At 33.5% G+C, this 21054-nt stretch overlaps 1 protein-coding gene across 2 annotated transcripts in view; it reads right to left on the bottom strand.

The window, feature by feature from the left end:
* Window positions 1-21054, bottom strand: part of Epha3 (EPH receptor A3) — a 303404-nt gene that overhangs the window by 272204 nt on the left and 10146 nt on the right. For both annotated transcript variants that reach the window (XM_085685664.2, XM_048422806.3), the window contains exon 2: window positions 9604-9668. In XM_085685664.2, coding sequence (XP_085541790.2) covers window positions 9604-9668 — 65 coding nt within the window. The remainder of the gene's footprint in view (window positions 1-9603; window positions 9669-21054) is intronic.

The following is a 21054-nucleotide window of genomic DNA, read 5'->3' as shown; positions in this document are numbered from 1 at the left end:
CCTTGAGAATGCCTATGGTAGGGAGCAGAGAAAAATGAGGAGCATGGAACGTAATCCAGAAAGCAATGGTATGATACCAGAAAGCCACTCTGTCACTCCATCTTGATGAAGCAGAGAACAGACACACACATTTTGCCATCCATCTCTGCTGCCTTTAAAACAGACACTTCATTCAAACATATTATTCTCCTGTAAGTACAGTACAAATTTTATGCTTTTAATAAACTGAAGCATCTCTGTCAATGAGCTTTATCACAAATTTCCACAGATAGGATTTTTATACCTTCACGCTGTGTAACTTTACAGTCTTTATAACACTCAGGAGACGAGAGGATTTTCTATCACAGTTATAATACACATTCTACTGTAACAAATCAACACCCAACACTCCAGGAAGCATTCAATGACATAAAAACACAGGAATTCTGGAATGAGGAATGCTTACCAAAACATTTCACAGCACCCACATATTTAAAATGTATTAACTTTGAGTAAATCCATATTTGTGTCTCTCAGTTTTATTGACATGACATATGCAAACTTGGAATGAACTTGGTCTTAAATTAAGTCTTTGGAAAGGATGATTAAGGTCACTTTGGGAAGATTCCTCAGTATCACTGTCTTGGGCTCCAGTCCCTGATTAATATCTGCTCCCTGGGGTCATTATATTCAATATATTTTTATATAAATCCAAGGGGAATAGAGCATATGAAATCTGAGGGATCAGAAGTAATGTAGGAACAGTCTTGAAGATTTACGGAAAAGTTAAATGCCTCTATTGAGCTTCCCGGAAAAGTTCTAGGGGTTTCCAGGGTCCCTTATTCTTTCCAGATATAGGTGACATCAGCCATTTTCACATTAGTTGTTTATACCTTCTCACTGGTCTCAAGAAAACGGAGAGACTTACATTGCCTCATCTTTCCATAATTCTGGAAATGAAGGTTGTTTTGAGTTATTCTCATTCTATAAGATTATATAATAAAATGACAGATTCCTATTTTTAAAAAAGGAAAAAGAAGGGGGAGGAGGAAGAGAAGGAGAAAGGAGAAAGGAGAAGGAGAAGAAGAAGAAGAAGAAGAAGAAGAAGAAGAAGAAGAAGAAGAAGAAGAAGAAAAGAAATAAAATGTTTTTCAATAATTGAGTTACATTTTTCCTGCAGCTTGCAGTTTCTTGACTCCTAGTATTGGCTTTGTGGTATTGCCCTTCATGCAAGGAAGGAAAAATGAGAATCAGAGTATATTTGTCTGAAATTTAGCTTATTCTTAAATTAAAATGCAAGCGTATTATATTTTTTATAAGAAAAGGAATGTTATTCTTAGATTTAGTTCTGGTCTTTCACATTTTAATGTGAAATTTAATTTACCTTTCTAAGTTTATTAGATGATTTTCATTTCTACTGACTCTTGCAAAGGACTTTCATCTTTCTTAGTTTTCGAATCTATGTTCTCTCTGTCTTATGTCTTTATTATAGAAGGAATTTATTTGAAAGAAGAAGGAGAAAGGGAAGAAAAATGGAAAATGAGAAAAAAGTGAGTAAACAGAGGTAGGGATAGGAAATTTGCAACTGGAATGAGATTTAAGTATAGTATTCTTATATGGAGTACCATGAATAGGATTCCATTTTATACAAAGCCCACTGATGGTTCAAATGAAGGATCAGTTCTATGAACAAAAAACACTCACACAAGCCTTTCACAGTTCTTTCTGATTCTTAACCATCCTTCATCTGCTCTATGGTTACCTATTCATGATATCTTTGACTAATATATCTTAGCACACCTAATACAACCTACCAAAATCTGATCTAGGAATATCTCATAGTCATTTCCAAGACAACCTTATACTCTAGCAACTACTTGACTCTGCTTCCATAGCTATATTCTATTTCCCTGACACTTAATTCATGGTGTTTTTAGTCTTTTATATTATCATGAGCAATGCATTTCAGATGTACATGTTATAAATATTGATAAATACTGAAGATAGTACATTCTGTTTAAACTGAACTCCATGATTACCTAAGGCACTTGATTCTAAACACAAACTTTGTCTTAAATTGCTAATGAAACATACAAGTTGCCAGTAAAACACCTGTTTTCTTTTTCTGTGTGTATATTGTAAAATTACATATAATTTTAAAGATAAAAAGATACATAGATGATAGACAGATAGACAGACAGACAAACAGACAGATAAATAATAGGCATAGGGACCATGAATCATGGGCAGTGTTACATTTATTTGGAAATACAGGAAAAGTAGAGCCCAAATTAGAAGGTTAATGGACACCTGAGTAGGAAATGAGGGTGAACCTTGTCATCCTAGATAATAATATTTGAGCACTGGGATTCCAAACAGAAACACACAGACAGCAAGGTCCAAATCTAAACAACTGCTATTTACAAATAAAGTATTATTACCTATTTTATTTTATTATTATATTTCTAGGTGCCTGTTTGTATTCTAAGGATGTATGTGAGAGGGGGATTTTGGAGGGTGGGAAAGTAGGGAAAATCTGGTAGGAGTTGTGGGAGGGAATATAATATTCTGAATATACTGTATAAAATACTTTCAGTAAAGCAAGGATTATAGGGAGAGTAAGAGGCTAGAGATAGTTTAGTAGTTAAGAGCATTAGTTGCTCCAGCAGAGAACCTAGTTTGATTCCCAGCACACACAAGATAATTCAGAACTATGTAACTCTGTTATAGAAGGTCATTCTGTCTGTGTGTTGCTTTCATTAGTTAGTAAAGACATTGCTTTGGGCCTGTTGATAGGGCAGAGTTTAGGTAGGTAGGGAAAACTAAACAGCATGCTGGGAGAAAGGAGGCAGAGTCAGGAAGAAAAATGCCATGGAACAGCCAGAGACAGATATGTATGCCGAATCTTTCCCAGTAAGCCACTCCACGTGGCAATATACAGATTAACAGAAATGAGTTAAATCAAGACATGAGAGTTAGCCAATAAGAGGCTAGAGTTAATTGGCCAAGCAGGGATTTAATTCATACAATTTCTGTGTAGTTATTTTTGGGCTAAGCTAGCCGGGCGGCAGGGATGAACTGGCCCTCCTCCTCCTCCAACATAACTCTAGTTTTAATGCCCTCTCATGACCACTACAGGCACTCTATACATGTGGTACACTGATGTACACAGCAAAACACCCATATGACATAAAATAAAATACAAAAAATTAAATTACAGCATGATATATTGTCTCGTTGATTATTTCTTCTTGAATATCTTGCCATGGAAGTGAAATATTGCTGCAATTAGCAATGGAAATCAGGTGATTATGTACCTATATAAAGATTGAAGGCATGGATAGTCATAGAAAATCAATGAAGGGTAACAGGTTATACAAATACATGCGATGCTTTATAGGCATCAAGATCTTCAGGGTTTTCAGTTCCAATATCTGTCATTAGACTTACATTAAAAGTGTTTCACATCATTTTCCTACAAGATAAATTTAATTTCTTTAAAAGTCTTTCAAAAGAAAATAATAGCTGGAATATATTAAATCTAATGATCAAAATAATTAAGTTGAAAAAAAGAAAATATTTTCAATAAACAATACTTTGAGATGAATTACTTTTTAAGTTCGTCAAAATTCATATTTACAATTCAGTGAAACTATGGATTGAAAGCTGCTTCATTTTCTATGGGGATGAGATAATTTTATGTCATACATGCTAATAAGTACTTAAAAACAGTGATTATTCTACATATACTCTATAAAAATATTAAAGGAAAAGGTCATTATTGAGAATTAAGACAACACATTTAGTATAAATACAATGCTTTACATGTATTTCAACAACTTAAGCTTTAATAAATTAAATGTGAATATTATTTTAAAATATATTACATTTTATTTATTTATTTGTGTGTGTGTGTGTATGTGTGAATACATTGTGTGTGCACTTGAGTGGAGGTCAGAGGACAGTATGCAGAAGGAGACAGTTTTCTATCTCCAAAATTTGAGTCCCAGAGATTGAACTCAGGTTGCTAGGCTTGGTAACAAGGGTCATTAGGTGATAGATATCTCACAGGCCCATGAATGCCATTTTCAACTCATTGTAGATGTGTGTGTGTGTGTGTGTGTGTGTGTGTGTGTGTGTGTGTTTATAATGAAGTAAATGTCTGTATGATCAGAAAATAAACTTTTGATATTGCACATAGGAACAAAGCTTGGAGTAAAAATATTACTGGTGTAAAATAAAAATACTTTCAATATGAGGAACATGAGAAAGAAAAATTTGTCTGTCCCTGATATGAATTTTTAAGCTACTTAAAATGGACCAATCACAGGGAAATTATAAAGCATTTAAATATTCAAAATTAGAAGTGGAAATTATTTAAATTCATTTGAGCTTTACAACTTTAGTGTTAATATATACTAGGTGAGAATCAAAACAAAAATCAATTTGTTTTTAAAGCAAGATAAAATAGAAAAAAAACACACAAATGAGTTACAAGTCTTACAAAAAACCCCATTTTATGTATCAAAGTAGAAGAAACAAAGTATTATATTTTAAAACAAGATATGTATTAAGAATTCTAATCTAGAAACCCAAAATCTAAACAGTTTTGATACAGAGAGGATACTTCACATAGGAATATAATGTTTTAGCATAGATGGAAAAATGTACGCTATTTTTAACGCACTGAAAATAAAACATTTTTATTTTCACATATTAAATGTTGTTAGAATCCAGCTTTGATAATTTCTACCATTATCCATAGTTTCTCTCATTTCACGGTGCCTTTTGCTTCAAGGAAAGCTTTTTTAGCTACAAAACTCTGCCATGGTTTTCCTATGACCAGCATCCTAGGTCAAAGGGATAGATCTTAAGCAGGGCAGCAGAGGCTGGAATTCCAAGTGACCCAGAATCACGTATTGTACGTGTCACAAATTTGAATTTCCTGGACCAGCTCCTGAACTATGACTCACAAAGGCAGCTCCCAGGTGATTGCTCCTGCCATTCTGTTGTCAAAATGTTTTTTCCTGCATTTCAAATCACAACCGCAAAGTGAAAGTAAAAATTCCAGGCGACTTTAGATATTCTGACATCTCAGTCTCACAGATATCACATAACTCTGTGAGTCACCTCAGATTCCACTGTCCCGAAGGCAGGAGGGCAGTCCCTTTACTATTACACTGCTGTTCTCTCCTCCTTTTTATATTTTCTTTTTCACATTAAATGTTTTCAATTCTTTTGTCAAAAGTAATTTATCTGCAGCATTCTGATATTTTATCATGAGAGAATAATCATAAATTATAATATAAGGCCAGTTTTAGCTAACTTTTAATTCCTATTGTCTTGTAATACATAGACTTAAATTATTCAGTAAATATATCATTTACTAATGTAGTTAATGCAATTAAGGAAATACATTAAACAGAGATTAGGGAAATCTTATAAGGAACAAGATATTTGATAAAAACTATTTCTGCTGTTAGAGTGCCTTTAATTTGAAAGTAGGAGAAAAATTAAGAAAACAGTTTATATTAAGATATCTCCATGAAATTCATTGGTTCACTGGTAAGTGAAAGCTTTGGGGTTGTAATATACACATACATACATATATATATATATATATATACATATATATATATTTATACTTATGTAGTCATATATGGGTGTCTATGTTTTTAAAATCTATCAAAAGGAAAGATTTATGAAAGTATGGAATGACTTCTGTAAGGTTCTAGTCAGAAATAAACCCAGGATTACAAGGGCTAGGAAAAATAATTATTGCTATTTAGTTTATAAACCTAAATAAATACAGTGTCAGGCAATTTGTCAAACAAAACTTTTTTTTTGGAAAGTGAACTATAATTCATAACCTTAAAAATAATTTCAATATTCAGCTTCATAACTAGTTTTTTAACTTTTATGTAGAGACAACTCTTTTATTATTCCTCAACATGGATCTTTTAAAACGTTACCCCAAACCTAATAATCTGTGTGTATTTGATTGAGTGTGTGTGCATGTGCATGTGTGTGTCTGTCGCGAGCACGTGTGTGTGTGTGTGTGTGTGTGTGTGTGTGTGTGTGTGTGTGCGTGTGTGTGTATGAATGTGTACTGCATGTGTCACTGTAGGTAAAGGCAAGATGCAGTGGATTCCCCAGAGCTGGAGTCACAGGCAATTGTGAGCTCCCTGGAGTGTGTGTACTTGGCATCTAACTTGGATCCACTAGAAGAGTAACAAGAACTCTTAACCACTTGAGCCATTTCTCAAGCCCCTGTCTTCTTTGTTTTAAAGAGTTTTTTAAAAGGAAGATAGAAATCTTCTCATGAGAAAATGACAGGAGTTAATAACAAAGTTTTACCATGAACACATCTTTGGGGAATGAGAGGTAAAAAAAAACAGAAATAAAACATGAAAAAAAAAAAGAAACTTCGTGTGGATGTGCTCTTCCTGAGAAGTTTAAACAAACTTTAGAGAGCTCTGGTGATACAGTCACACCACCAAAAAGTAACTTTGAGTTTAAAATAAATTACTTGCTTTGCAAATTTTACACTGAAGACATTTGGAGTTTTGACTACAGTGCAATTGAATTTAAGAGACAGTTGACACACTCTTTCTCATCTCTTTAGTAACCACACACAGCTCTTAAGAGAATGTCAAACAGTAATTTCCTAAGCACAGACTTCTCAACGTTGGAGCTGAAATTCTTTGTTATGGTGGCTGCTACGTTCATTGCAAGATGTGTTGTAAAACTCCAGGCTTCTTCCACTAATACCAGTCTTGTTCCTTACTTCCAACATGGCAATATCTGCAAAGATTGCCAAATGTTGCCAAGGGGCAGAATCAAAATGTCTGTCCACCTCCACTTCATCTCTTTATCCATTTCTCTAAGTGGTACTCAACTTTCCTAACTCTGCAACCATTTAATACAATTCCTTATGTTGTGATGATCTCCAACATAAAATTATTTTCATTGCTACTTCATAACTGTAATTTTGCTACTGTTGTGAATTGCAATGTAAATATCTGATATGCAGGACATCTGATATGTGACACTTTTGAAAGTGTCCTTTAATCCCCAAAGTAATTGAGACCCACATCTTGATAGCCACTGTTATAAATCAATGAAGTGTGAGTTCCAATGATTTGATATGCTAAGGTATTTTACTCTAATTACTTTCCTCTGAAGGTTAAAGTTACAATATAGTTAACCTAAGCAGCTCAATGAGATGCCCTCGGTTATTAAGAGTTGATTGATTAAAATAAAACACACAAAGCTGTTTGAAGTTCAGTTTTTAAATGTTATATTTTATAGACAATCTTCTAATGATTTTGACAATTGTTTTCTTAATAAGTAATTAAGAACATAAAATGATTGTATCTTTATTTTATTAAAGAGGAAGGGAAAAGATTAGACAACACAAGTAAATTGATCCAGGCATAAGGCAAATACCAGTAATGTCTGCTCTAGAAGATGAAGAGGATTGTGTGCTTTAGAACAGCCTGGGCTAGATTACTAAGTGGCGGATTGTGCATGCTACATAGTGAGACCTTGTCTTAAAAAATAGTAGATCAAAAATGTGAAAACTGAGCTCCAGGTTCCTTGAGAGGTCCTGTCTCAAAAATAATGCGTAGAAGAATAAATTAAGACATGTGAACTCTGAACTCTGGCCTATACATACACGCAAATGAACACATGCACACACACACGTATATACTCAGACACATGTATAGGCCACAACTGCACACACATATAACACAAACACACATGCACACATGTACACACTTGTAGACATGTATATAACATACTGAACACATTTATCCCAACCAACACACACATATAAATGCAAAAATACATAAACAGCCACAACAGAGTTTTTTTTCTTTTCTTTATTGTCTGAAAACTATGTGACAAACTTCAACCAGTTGACCTGAATATAGAAAATCATATCCCCAAGATTAAAAGAAGGAAGAAATATTTCAGGGAAATTGTCTATTCCCACACTAGAAAAAAGAAGAAACTAAAAACTGTACACTGAGGAAAACAGGGAGACACCTAGACTGAGAGGTCTATGTCATGCCAAACTTATTTTATCATAAAGACTTTGAGATTAATAAAGAGAATTTGTTAAATTTTGTAATAATAATATTAAAGAATCTATTTACTCTAGTTCTTAATATATGGAAATCTATTATCTTTAGGCCATTTTAAAAGGAAAACATATAGAAAAGTGCTGTTTTAATTTCTTATGGTTAAAAAATAGCTACCTACATGACATGTATATATGGTGTTAGTAAATACGTCAGTATGGATTAGTATTTCTTCTATACTTAAACAGTAGCTTTCCACAATATATCACAAATGATATAATGAAAAATTTAAAGATACAAAAGCAAAATTAGGTCTAACTTTTTGATAAAGAAGTATTATAAGTTCTCCAGCTCAATCACGAGATTTGGTTTATTTTTCTGACAATCAAAGTTGTGTTTTATCCCAATTATTTAATTCTCTTACACCTATAGTAAAGCCAAATCCTGGCTAATTTTATTCTCTTTTGTCCACAGCAGCATGGAAGCCCTGATGGTGGGTTTTGGTATTTAGTCAGCATCAAGGTGTTCCAGAAAGAAAAGCAGACACAAAGATGACAGACAGATGAAGTATCGTTGACAGAAAACATCCCTTTGTGAAGAGACAGTTGACAGCACTGGGAAAGGAAGTCAGTATGTTTAGGTATCCAAAAAAAATGGATACCAATAGTAAATTATAGCAATTAATAGCACTTTGAAAAGAATACAACCACAGACAGAAAGAGAACACATGAATTTGTTTCTATGAGAAATACCTCAAACTGTATGCATTTTATCCCCAAACTATGCTCACAAGGAAAGTGTGATAAATATTTATTATAGTTTTGAGAGACATGAGAAGTTTCAAAATTTATGATTCTGTTTTTTAAAATAAATAAACATATATAATTTTCTTAAGTAAAATGCTAATTATAAACATGTGGAGCACCAAAATTCCATACAGCTTAGTAATCTCTGTCTGGACCGGCAAAGTTTAAAATTTATATAAAAAGTTAAAAATTAAGGCAATACTGGCTTTAGCATCTAAATAATATCAAGTTTTGAAACAATCTGAACAAGTAAAAAATATTCAAAATAAGTGAGTGGAGTATATGCTTCCAAAGTTGAGTAATGATTTTTATTGTAGTTAAACATATCACCATGGTTAATTTTTAAAACTATAACTTAGAAAATTACCATTACCAAAGAATACACTTCGAATATAATATGAAACTTCAAAGTTTTGTCAATTCATTTATACTTATCCTATCACAGAATATACTAAATAACCATACTTAGAATATCCATAAAATGTCAATAATAATTAAAATATTTAGCCATCCAAGTTCAGCAAGTAATGAATCCAGGAGAAAAGCAGTCTAAAATTTTCTGAAGCCACATAGAATATTAACATTAAATTGTGCAGTCCATAAACTGACACACTCATCAACAGATCTTTCACAAGTTCAGAGATTCTTCAGAATATGCATTGAACATTCCTTATTTTCTCAGAGAGGAAAAAGACAGCATCATGTTCATTTTATTGGTCAAGTGAACTTACCCCGTGTGATGGGTAGGAGATCCAGCCCAGCTCTCCTTGAATTGTTTTTGAATCTAGAAGATTAACTGCAAGAAAACAAAATAACACAATAAATGTAAGCTCATTGAACTATCACTGTAGCTGCTTCCATTAACGATGTCTGTTTTCAGTATTGTTGTCTAATAAACACCACTGTTCTTTTTATTTTAAATACATGGTAAGTACAACAAAAAAGATACATATAACTGTAGAGAAAGTGGATCAAACATTGTTATGGCTTTTAAATTTGTACATTTAGAACAGACTAACAATCATGTAAGGATACATCTGACAGAAGAAAACTCTTACAAGGGAAAGAATAAAAATGCAAAATAAGCAAGAAATTAATTCTAACATAAAGTAACTACAAAGACAACTAATTTGAATTACCATATGATTCCCCTATGAGCTTTCTTAAATATGTTCTTAAATAATTAAAATTCCTATTGTGTTTTCCATACTTACTACCACTTCATAATACCAAACATATTATACAAATCATGTTTGTAATGTTTAAATTATTAGCACATATAATAAAGTGATTCACTGTGGATCTGGGGAGTAAGTGAAACAATGAAGGCAGTATTTTAGAATATTACTGGTAAAATCTTGACTATGTATAAAGGTGTCCTGCTAAAAGGCGTAAGAGATTTTTCTTATAACATTATTACTGACTAGTCTGAATCCTAAGCCATATTTATAAAGTAAAAGTAAAATGTAGTTTTCATGTAGTTACATTTTATTAAATGTAGATGAAAATCATTTTTGTCAATACCAAATTTTTGTGATTGTTATAGGTCAGAAATTAATGTACTAAAAGGGTGCTTTCATTTTTGTTGTTGTTGTTGTTGTTTGTTTGTTTTGAGACAACGTTTCTCCATGTATCCCTGGCTGTACTGGAACTCACTTTGTAGACCAGACTGGCCTTGAACTCACAGAGATCCACCTGCCTCTGCCTTCCAGTGCTGGGATTAATAGGAATTGCCACTGCTGCCCAGCTGGGTGCTTTGAATTTAATTAACTATAAAAGCTCAGTTTTAATATGATGTATTACTATTAAATATCGGGCCTGTTAAATGGTAGAATTTATGGTTTTGCCTCATCACATTAGAAAACAGCCTCACAATTGACTAATGCTTCCATTATGTAAAAGAAAATTACATAAACTAAGAATCTATTATTAATGTAGACCAGAGCTGGCAATCAATATAAACAAGAATTACATTTTAAAAATCCCAAATATGCCTATGTCAAAACACAATATTAATCCCCACATTGTATACTGCTCATTCGTGTGTTGGGATCTAAGAAAATTACTGAATTATTTCAAATAAATCCCAATTAAATTGTTACAAATGAACTAAATCAATGCAATATATCAAGGAAGAAAATATATGTGGCAGAGTCTTAAATATTAAAAATGACTAAAAAAATTCAAGGAACATGCTTGCTTGGACTGTTGGTTAATAAATACATTAAACAGCTAAAAAGTTTTGACCATTCACCTAAAATTACAAAACTTTAAATTGAATTCCCTCATTTGTAATGAAGAAAAAAATAAATTTAATCTATTTCTTTTTAAAATGCAATAATTAAAATAATAAGGGTGTCTAAAAAAGTCATATTATACTACTAACTACCTAACTAAAAATGTCTCTAATATATGTAAGTCAGTGTGTAAATATGCATGAATAGTTAAAACGAAATTCTCCCATCTGGGATGACAATATTCATGCCCCTCCAATGAACCATAGACCACCTAACAAAAACTCTGGCAACAGTTGTGAAAAGTCCTCATTTGAGTTGTTGGTCAGAATTATCCAAGAGACTCCTAAAATATTATAGGGTTAATGGTGTTGTTTATTGTTCCTCAGAAGTAGTAGCTCACCCCTATCGCTGAAGACATCATAAACTTATGAAACTGGTCCAAAGTGTACATAAGCTAGATGTGACCTGAAAGCTTCCTCCCTGAGGACTGTCTTTTATGATAGCGAATGGAGACATATGAGAGTACAAAGAAGGTAAGAGTCAAAATACCTAAGCAGCTGTCATCTTATGATTCACAATTATGAAGCATGTCACAGTAACTCTAAGCATGCAATAGTGGCATGCATACCTTGGTGACAACCTAGGGTCTCTAATTAGACTTATCTTAACAAAAGAAAGATCATCACCTCATACTGGAAATCTAAGTAGCTACCAGCAGCTAGTGAAACCGTGGATCGTGGAGGGGAATCTACACCCATGTCTTTACTAAACAAGCATAATCCATAACTATATTCTGAATATTTGTCCCTTTGTCCACAGATAAGAATAGTCCTTACACCTCATCAAAAAGACTACTTTGCAAATGGTGAATACCATTAAAGAAAACCACAACTAGTCAAAATGCAAAGTTGGGAAGCCCAGTCCCATCTTCTACATCTACAATACAGCTCTTGCACCCAATGCTCAGAGATATTGATGAAGAATAAGGGGAAAGATTCTTAAAGTCATAGGGATAGGGGATTTGCTGTGGGATTGCATCTCCTATGTATGGCATGGCAGAAGCTACACTCATAGTCTCACTGACATGACTGCCTAAACACAAGCTGAACAAGGACAGCATCAATAGGAATGCCAATACTCAGAGAGAAAAACCCAGGAAGCCTTAACCCTACACAACTCAGCAAATAAGGAATGCCGAGAGTGGGAGAGACTTCTCTGGGGAAAGGTACACAATTAATTATCCAATACCAAATTATCAACCCTGAAGGCAGATGTACAAGTAACATTATATGGAGTGAGCTGAGTATAGTATATATTTAAGACTTTGTATGAACATATATATGTGTGTGTATATGTGTGTCTGTGTGTGTGTGTCTGTGTGTGTGTAACAAAAATTAAAAAAGAGACCATGAATTTGAAAAATTCTTCATAAAAAGAAAGGTTATATAAGAGTGTTTGGAGGGATGAAAGGGAAATGATGCAATTATATTATAATCTCAAAAATAAAATAATTTTAAAAGAAAATGAACTTTATTATGAATTAAGAATATTCCAATGGGAATTAGTTATCTTTATATAAGAAAATATAGACACTGCATGAATATAATTTTCAGAAACCAACATTTTCTACAATATTGGTTTAAAAACTAATTATATGTTTATCTACAATGCAGTTCTCCCTCAAAAAGCAATGAAAAACTAAAAACCACTTACTGATATCTGCTCTTCTAATTATACTTAAGAACTGGGAAAATATTAAAGTACATCTTTACTATTAAATTTATGTGCATTCGCATAATTCATTCTGGTAAATATATATTGAAGTTTGATTATAGCTCAAAACCAATACTTAATTTCTGTGTTTTACGTGATTTGCATAGGAGATTCTTTCTTGAAAGTATCTGTCTCAACAAGGGCTTCACAGAATCTTAAATCAAAATAACAAATGGTGTTGATCAAAGTTTTCTGTTCTGCCGAGTTTCTACAATCGTTAAGTCCCAAAGAAATCACACAGAGGTCTACATTAACTATAAACTGATTGGCACATTAGCTCAAGGTTTGTATTAACTCTTAGAACGTATATTATCCCATTATTCTTGTTTATGTTAGCCACGAGGCTCAGTACCTTATTTAGCAGTCACATCTTGTTTCTTTTGTGACTGAGCAAGGACTGCAAAGGAATGGACTTCTTTCTTCCCAGAATTCTCCTGTTCTCCTTGACCCACCTCTACTTCCTGCCTGGTTGTCCTGCCTGTATTTCCTGCCTGGCTACTGGCCAATCAATGTTTATTTAAAATATAATTGACAGAATATAGACAATTGTCCCACACCTCTCAAACTTCCCTCTCAAAACTTTCAAACTTCATAACCCGGTACTTTATCCTCTACACTGCTCTGAACATTCTTATCTCCTAAGCTCCCACAGAACATCCCAGAGAGCTCTTCTAGCCTAAAGTTCCACAGTTTTTCCACAATTCTACAAAAAACATTGTCAGGCCTGTCACAGCAATACCCAACTATGCTGGTACCAACTTCTGTCACAGTTAGGGTTTCTATTGCTGTTACAAAACACCATGATCAACAAGCAAGTTGGGGAGGAAAGGGTTTATTCGGCTTACACTTATAGATCAGAGTCTATCATTTTAAGATGTCAGAACTGGAACTCAATACTCAAGCAGGGCAAGAACCTGGAGGTAGGAACTGCTGCGTGGAGGGAAGCTGTTTACTGGCTTGCTCAGTCTGCTTTTTTTTTTCAATAGAACCCAAGACCACCAGTCCAGGGATAGGACCACCCACAATGGGTTTGACCCTCCCCCATTGATCACTAAATGAGAAAATACTTATCAGCTGGATTTCATGAAGGCATTTCCTTAATGGAGGCTTCTTCCTCCTGGGTGAGTCTAGCTCTTGTCAAGTTGACACACAAAACCAGTCAGTGCAGTATTCATTAGGTCATTGTCACCAGTGTCTCTAGGGTTCTAAACAGATCAAGGTGTTATTATACATGTGATAGCTGAATTGGTAATGGACAATATTGGTGTGCCACATCACATACAATGAGGAATAATTCTCTTCATTTCAATATTTATAATCAGCAAAAAGCAATGTGTGAAGCAAAGAAGAAACAATTATGACATTGTCTCTTAGTAAATAACTCAATGGAAAGCAATTTTAAAACTAAAGAATTACCTTAAATTGCCCTTCATGTTAACAATAAGGGAAAAAGACCAATCACACCTGCATATGGACTCTGTTCAAACAATAGCTAATCCAGAACGAATATTAATACCACAAAGTCAATTAAAATAAGTATATAGATCAATTAAAATATTTTCACCTTCTTATAAGTTGCACTTTTAGTGTGTTTAATTTATAGTGAGTAAGGAAAACACCACCATTACTCACAATTTTGATCCTGCTATTTATCAAACATAATTTTGTTAAACATGGTTATCTTGTGATATTACTATACTGATCCAATCACATAAATACACTTTGAACCACTATGAGCTTATAATAAGCTATGGAGCCAGTGTTCTTGTAAAATTACTACATGGAACAACACTTCCACTTTGACTTCTGAATTGTGTTTATATCAACCATCAACACATGACCTAATGGTGAGGACTGGCTGACATCAAAACACTTTTTAAAAGTTCTTAATTTAGGTTTATAAGGTGCTCTCTGTTTGTATCCAAATGAGAACAACACAGTCTAAGAATCATAAACACTTTAAAGTTAATGGTTGCTGAATTGCTAATTCCATAACAAGTCTCCAGTTACATGCAAGTGGTCCTTTAACAGTGAACACTCTGTGTGCAGCACACACTCATACTGAGATAAACACATAAAGTTGGGGAATTAGAGTCAATCTGTGTGTGATTTTTCTGGTGCAATGATTAAATCTCAGAAGAAATACACTGTTTGAATTCTTGTATTGCTAGAAGTAAAGAACTTGGGTACTGACGCTTTTTTCCCTCAAAATATATGAAGACCCTTCAGTTTCCTCTCCAATGTTACCATCATTCAAATGCCAGGGAGAGGAGTTAACTAACTGAATGCTTCGTAGAAGTGTCATATGGTAGTCTGAGTGTTAAACACAGCTCATAACAGGAAGAGATTATTTCTATTTCCACAAAACGTAAATTCACCATTTGAACTTTAATGAAGAATTAGGAAATTGTTTCTGAAGGTTGTTAGGCTCCTGTGAATTGTTCAGTTCTCAGGACTCATGCCAGTTACTTACAAAAGATATAACTTATTTGTTATCATATATCATAGTCTAATGAATTGAGTTCCAAAGATATTTGGTGTGACATGTGGAAGTGGATTGTTTTAATAATGTGAGAATATTTTCTCCTCTAACAGATATATGACCCATGTTAACTTTTTAAACTAAGAAATTTTTACATTGGAAGCATTTTTCAATGTCCAGATTCTATTTTAGTAGGTTTGCCAATAAAATTTTATTTGGAAATCACTGTTCTAAGTTTGGAAGTACATGGTTTTGCATTTCAACATATTTATTCTCTATAATTTTGGAGCTTTTATATGGGGGTGAATGAAGAGGCAATGGGCTTACATTCCTGAGATGAGGAGGCCGTCCTCACTTGAACTTGACTCTTTATTTGGCACCAAGGTGAGAGCTGGTAAACCCAAGCAAGTGTGGTCTTTACTGGAAATCCCCATGTTAGAACTGACTAAATTTCTAAGAAGTAAGTCCAGAGTATATGAACTCAAATTGGTTATAGAAAATTCTGGAAAGGAGGAAACTTATCTGTCATTCCTATGACTAATTTCACTGTCACTCTTTCTGCTGCACTGCACAGTTGAATTAGGATTCCTGAAAGCCTCCATCCTTTTTCTTTTCCTATCGTCTGCCACAATGGAGAGAATCCACACAAAATCCCTTCCTGGCCAGAGCTGTATCTCAGGGATGGGTGCATGAGGCAAGCTTAGACCCTCAGCATCCTAAACAAATTCACCTAGGGCATCACAAAGAATTGTCTGTAACAAGATTTGATTCCATCTTCTCTTATTATTAATAGATGTAACATGAGGGGCCGGCTTGTTGGGATTTCCGTCCCGCCCGGTACCCCAACAGCCGGCAAATCCCAAAGAGAAATTACACACAGGACTCCATAGGATTATAAACTGATTGGCCCATTAGGTCAGGCTTCTTGTTAACTCTTATAACATATTACCCCATTATCCTTATCTATGTTAGCCACATGGGCTCAGTACCTTTCTCAGTGTGACAGTTTACATGTTGCCTCTTCGATGGTCTGCACAGGAATGCCTGAGAGAGAGCTTCTGCTTCCAGAATACTCCCAGTCTCTTTGCTCCACCCCTACTTCCTGTCTGGCTTTCCTGCCTATACTGCCTGCCTGGCCAATCAGCGTTTTATTAAAATATGATTGACAGAATACAGATAATTCTCCCGCACCAAATAGAAATGCATTAAATTTCTTATCATAAAAACCTCATTTTATTCACTTATTTTCTGCGTTTGCAGTGCTGGAGGTTAAGCGTCACACAAGCTGAGGAAGTAGTCTACCACTGAGCTACACCCCAGTGAAGGAATCAGAATAAAACTTTAAAACAAATGTTGTCAGATGGTGTGGATGATGAAACTCTCACAACATAAATCTCTGGAGATTCCACTCTTAAAAAATGCATAGAAAGATTCATAAGTTTTTAAGGACATTCTAATATCTGATTCAGAATTGCTTCTTGCCCACTTGCAAAGACTGACAGCCTACTTGTCACAGCAGCACACATTGCCTAAGTGCTGGGATGTACAAACAGTGTAAGAATTGTAAAATCTACGTGACATAGGATCTTGCTGAAGCAGATATTTTCAGTTGTCTAATCACGCATCAGTCCACTTTGTGATGATATAATGGTTGCATTTCATGAAAACAGGGAGTAATTTATAATTATTAAATACTCATTTCTAAGTGGACATCCAGCTATAATAGCTAAAGGATTTCAAATTCCTCTAATAAAAGACATATTTTCTTATAAAACCTTCACTTATAAGCAGCCTTTATAGCCAGTAAAAGTAGCTATAAAGTCAGTACAACTGAAGACAATTCCATCCTTTCGTTACCTTTGGCTTTGACTAAAGAATAATGGCTTTCTACTCTGTTCACGTCATCACCTCAGTCGCACAAGCCACAGTTCATAACACTTATCTTTATCGTTTTCAACACTTCCTATTACAATAAAGAGCATAGCTTTGGTTTAGGTTACAAAACGCAGAAGGACCTTTTAATCTGCTTCTAAATGATACTTAAGCATCCCAAAAAAATGACACAGAAAGGGATACATGTTATTATTCCTGGTATTGTAAATCTTCGTGTAGTCCTCTGTCAAAATCAAGGTTTTTATTTTGAGCAAAAGTTAACTATAACTCAGCTTTCATTTTCAGTTTATTTGTACATATTGGGATATTCTATTGAGAAGAAATTTAGAAATATCACTTTTGATATACCTCATCCTGAATTTATTGACTATATTTAAATTTTCTTGACTTAAAAGTTTCTGTGGCATTCATTTTAATATTTTATACCTTTCTAGACATAATAGAGTATTTCAAAAGAGGTTTAGTACTTCAGCTAACAACTGTTAATAAGTTAGTGACAAAATAAAATATTTTAACTGTTGTATTTCATTGTTAAACTTAACATAAAGTGTCATATTCACTTATGAGTAATTTTCAAATTTTAAATAAAATATTTATAGAAAAAGTAGTAAAAGATAACAATTCTTAGCATTTCTGGATTTTTAAAAGTCATTCATTACATGTTACCTTGATGGATTTTAGGGTGTAATAAAAAATTTCTGGGCAAGGCAGTATACTAAAAATGTATTGTTCTTACAAAATTTTCTTCTAAGGAAGATTGTTGGATTTACAAGAGTTTATAAAGGCTGTTAGATTTCTGTACCGAACTTAATTGTAAGAGAAACTGTAATTATGTGCCTTGTCTAAATCTTTAAAATAGCAGGGAGAATTCCTTTAAATGGAAACACACAGTCTCACCCTAAGACTTCCTGTTTACCTGGTTACATAGTTCCAGGAGATAACAGCCCTAACTGCACTTGTCAGGGAGGCTTATACAGGCATACACTGTACCAATTTTAAGTTCTCAGCACTTTTAAGCATTTCCTTGCTATTTGCCTTTTCTAATTAGAAGAAAGTCCAAAGGTTATACACTAGCAGTGTTAATGTCCACCCACGAAGCTATGAAAATCTCTATTCAGGGCTGAGGGTTCTAGGGCAGTATTTTTTAACAAATAATCTTTTTATATAAACCAGTGGGGACTTTGTCAGTGAAGTTTTTGTAAGTGATCCACCCCAAAATGTGGAAACCATCACGAAATAGTAGGGTTCTTTTCCTGCACATGGGCAACTATTATATGATTCACTTATATACATTTTCCAGTTTACACTTACTTTCTGAAACGTGTCTAACAAACAGTCTAATATTACTCTTTAGGTGTAAATGGCATCTTCTCGATGCATACTTTCTTTTGGAATGTCCTAGAACTAAAACAGCTTGTTTATTTTTAATTCAGAAAGATTTTGGGAAGAACACAAAGTTTTAAAAAGTGAAAATGATGACATAGAAATAATAATTAAGGCAAAGATCACTAAGTATCTCAAATATGCAGTGTCTTTATCTTATAAAGTCAGATTACTTTGGTTACATTCTATCAAACTATCATGTAATCTTTATTATTAGATATCAGACATTGAAGACAGGCTTTTCTGAGTCAGGGTTTTATGGGAGACTGTGAGAATGACATAGAACCAACTGTAATGTGACACTCTTTTCAGAAATAAAAAAAAATTATGGAAGTTCTTAGACATAAGGAATCCAAACTATAGGAGCAAAAACAAGACTGCAGAAAGAAAGAAGTTACATTTCAGCTTAACAATAACCTCTGGATACTGTAATATTTCAACACACATTTTCTTAGCAAAGACTCTAAATTCATTATAAATACTTTCAAATATCTGGAAAAGCTAGAAGCAAGGTACAGTTTGAATTCTTGATATTCAGGACGATGTTTAAAGTGTCATATGTTATAAATTTTTACTAAAAAAGATACAAATTTGAGCAATATCTACACACACACACACACACACACACCAATTTTTTTCTTTTTCATGTAACACATTTGAATCGCTGTAATAGTCTATTGAAGATCCATCTATGTAAAAACTCCAGCCATTTTCTTCAAATTTGAGGATTATAGTGTCAATGGAAAATATCAAACTGACTGCTGGGGACAGTCAGAAAACATTTAATTTACTGATGAAAGGGAAGGTAGAGTTCAAACGGACTTCAGTGTGGTTTTTCTTGGTGGTGTAATTACATTGTGAAGAGGTCCTACAGAAGCTTCTATTTTGGGATGGTCCTTTTGTGTTGGTCACATGTGTTTCCAATATACTCACATGAACACATGCAAGCATGCATATCCAATACAGAACTTACATTCACCTTACATCTGTGCTTGCTCGGAATATTTCTCAATATTCACTTTTTCAAATGTACTTGTTTATTATGAGTTTGTTTAAATTATTAAAGTCTAAAAACATTCACTAAAATCTAAAACAACTTAAGTTATATTCACATCTGTCAAATGAAGTGCAACAGATAATTAAATCTATATTTTCTAGATGCCAAATTTGCAACAATAATACACCTCCTATGTAGATTTATGTCATAATTTTCACTATTTCATATATGCATCACTGCATAGATTTTATCTAAGAACTCAAGCCAGGGTCATCTTTCCCACCAGTATTGATATTTACCAGGACATAGATCACGCCAAACTTACAATATTTTTCAAAGTTTATCCTGAAACTAATCATTAACTTTACATTCTTGGTAAATGGACATAAACAAAACATTGTAATTATGAAAGATGAGTTCTTATAAACAAGAAATTCTGTGTATCTTAATTTTCTTGTCTCCTCTCCATAGTGTCCAAATCTGGGGATTTTAAATTGAATTTAGAATTTTTTAATTATTTATATTTTATTTAGTTATGTGTTTGTGTGTGAGTTTGTGTGAGCTTATGTACATCAGGTGTGTGCAGGAGCCCAAGGGTTATAGAAGAGAGCAGTCGATTTCCTAGAGCTAGAATTACATGCCATGAGATTGCATGACACCATTTGGGTGCTGAGAGCTGAACTTTGGTCCTATACAAGAATGGTTAGCATCACCAACCACCGAAGAATCTCTCCTACCTGATGACCCTGACCTCATTATTAACATTAAGTGTAATAAATCTACTATAAAAACAAACAAGGTCATATAAAAATATTCATAACTTGCAAAAGTGATCTTTTTCAGAGGAAAAATATCTGAAGATATTAGAAACTAAATCTTTTTGCTTTTGTTTTTACATTAAAACACTTAAAATGACTTTAAATATTGCTTTTGGGGCAGGAAAAAGCTCTATTTTATGATGCACAAGTGTTTCAGAAGGGCAATTGTACCTCAGAATATAAGAAACCCATTATTGCTGTGATAGACTAAATTAATCAGCATAGACACCTGAAATACACATAATTACCCATGTAAGAATTTATTTTTCATAAAACAAAGGCATTAAAAGTCTCTAGTCTAAGACAGCAATGTTGATAACACATGGTAAAGGCCGTGAGCTTTTCTTTTGAATTATCAAATGTAAATGAGTCTTATCTATGGTAAAACAGACAGAAAATGTAAACTGAGAATAAAATAGTATGCTTAAAAAGTGTTTGTAGTATTTCACAGTAGCTAAATTTAATAGGATTCTTACATTAGTTAATAATTTTAGTTCTTTTCCTTCTTAAAAAAAATACTACCTAAAGTTGCTTTGGCATATTTGTGGGGATATTGTCATTATTACAGACAGTAGGTGAGTGGTGGGAAATCTAGATTA

This window comes from Myodes glareolus, chromosome 2 (assembly GCF_982192425.1).
Source record: "Myodes glareolus chromosome 2, mMyoGla1.1, whole genome shotgun sequence".
Classification (NCBI taxonomy): Eukaryota; Metazoa; Chordata; class Mammalia; order Rodentia; family Cricetidae; genus Myodes; species Myodes glareolus.
This window is presented reverse-complemented; position numbering and strand designations above follow the sequence as displayed.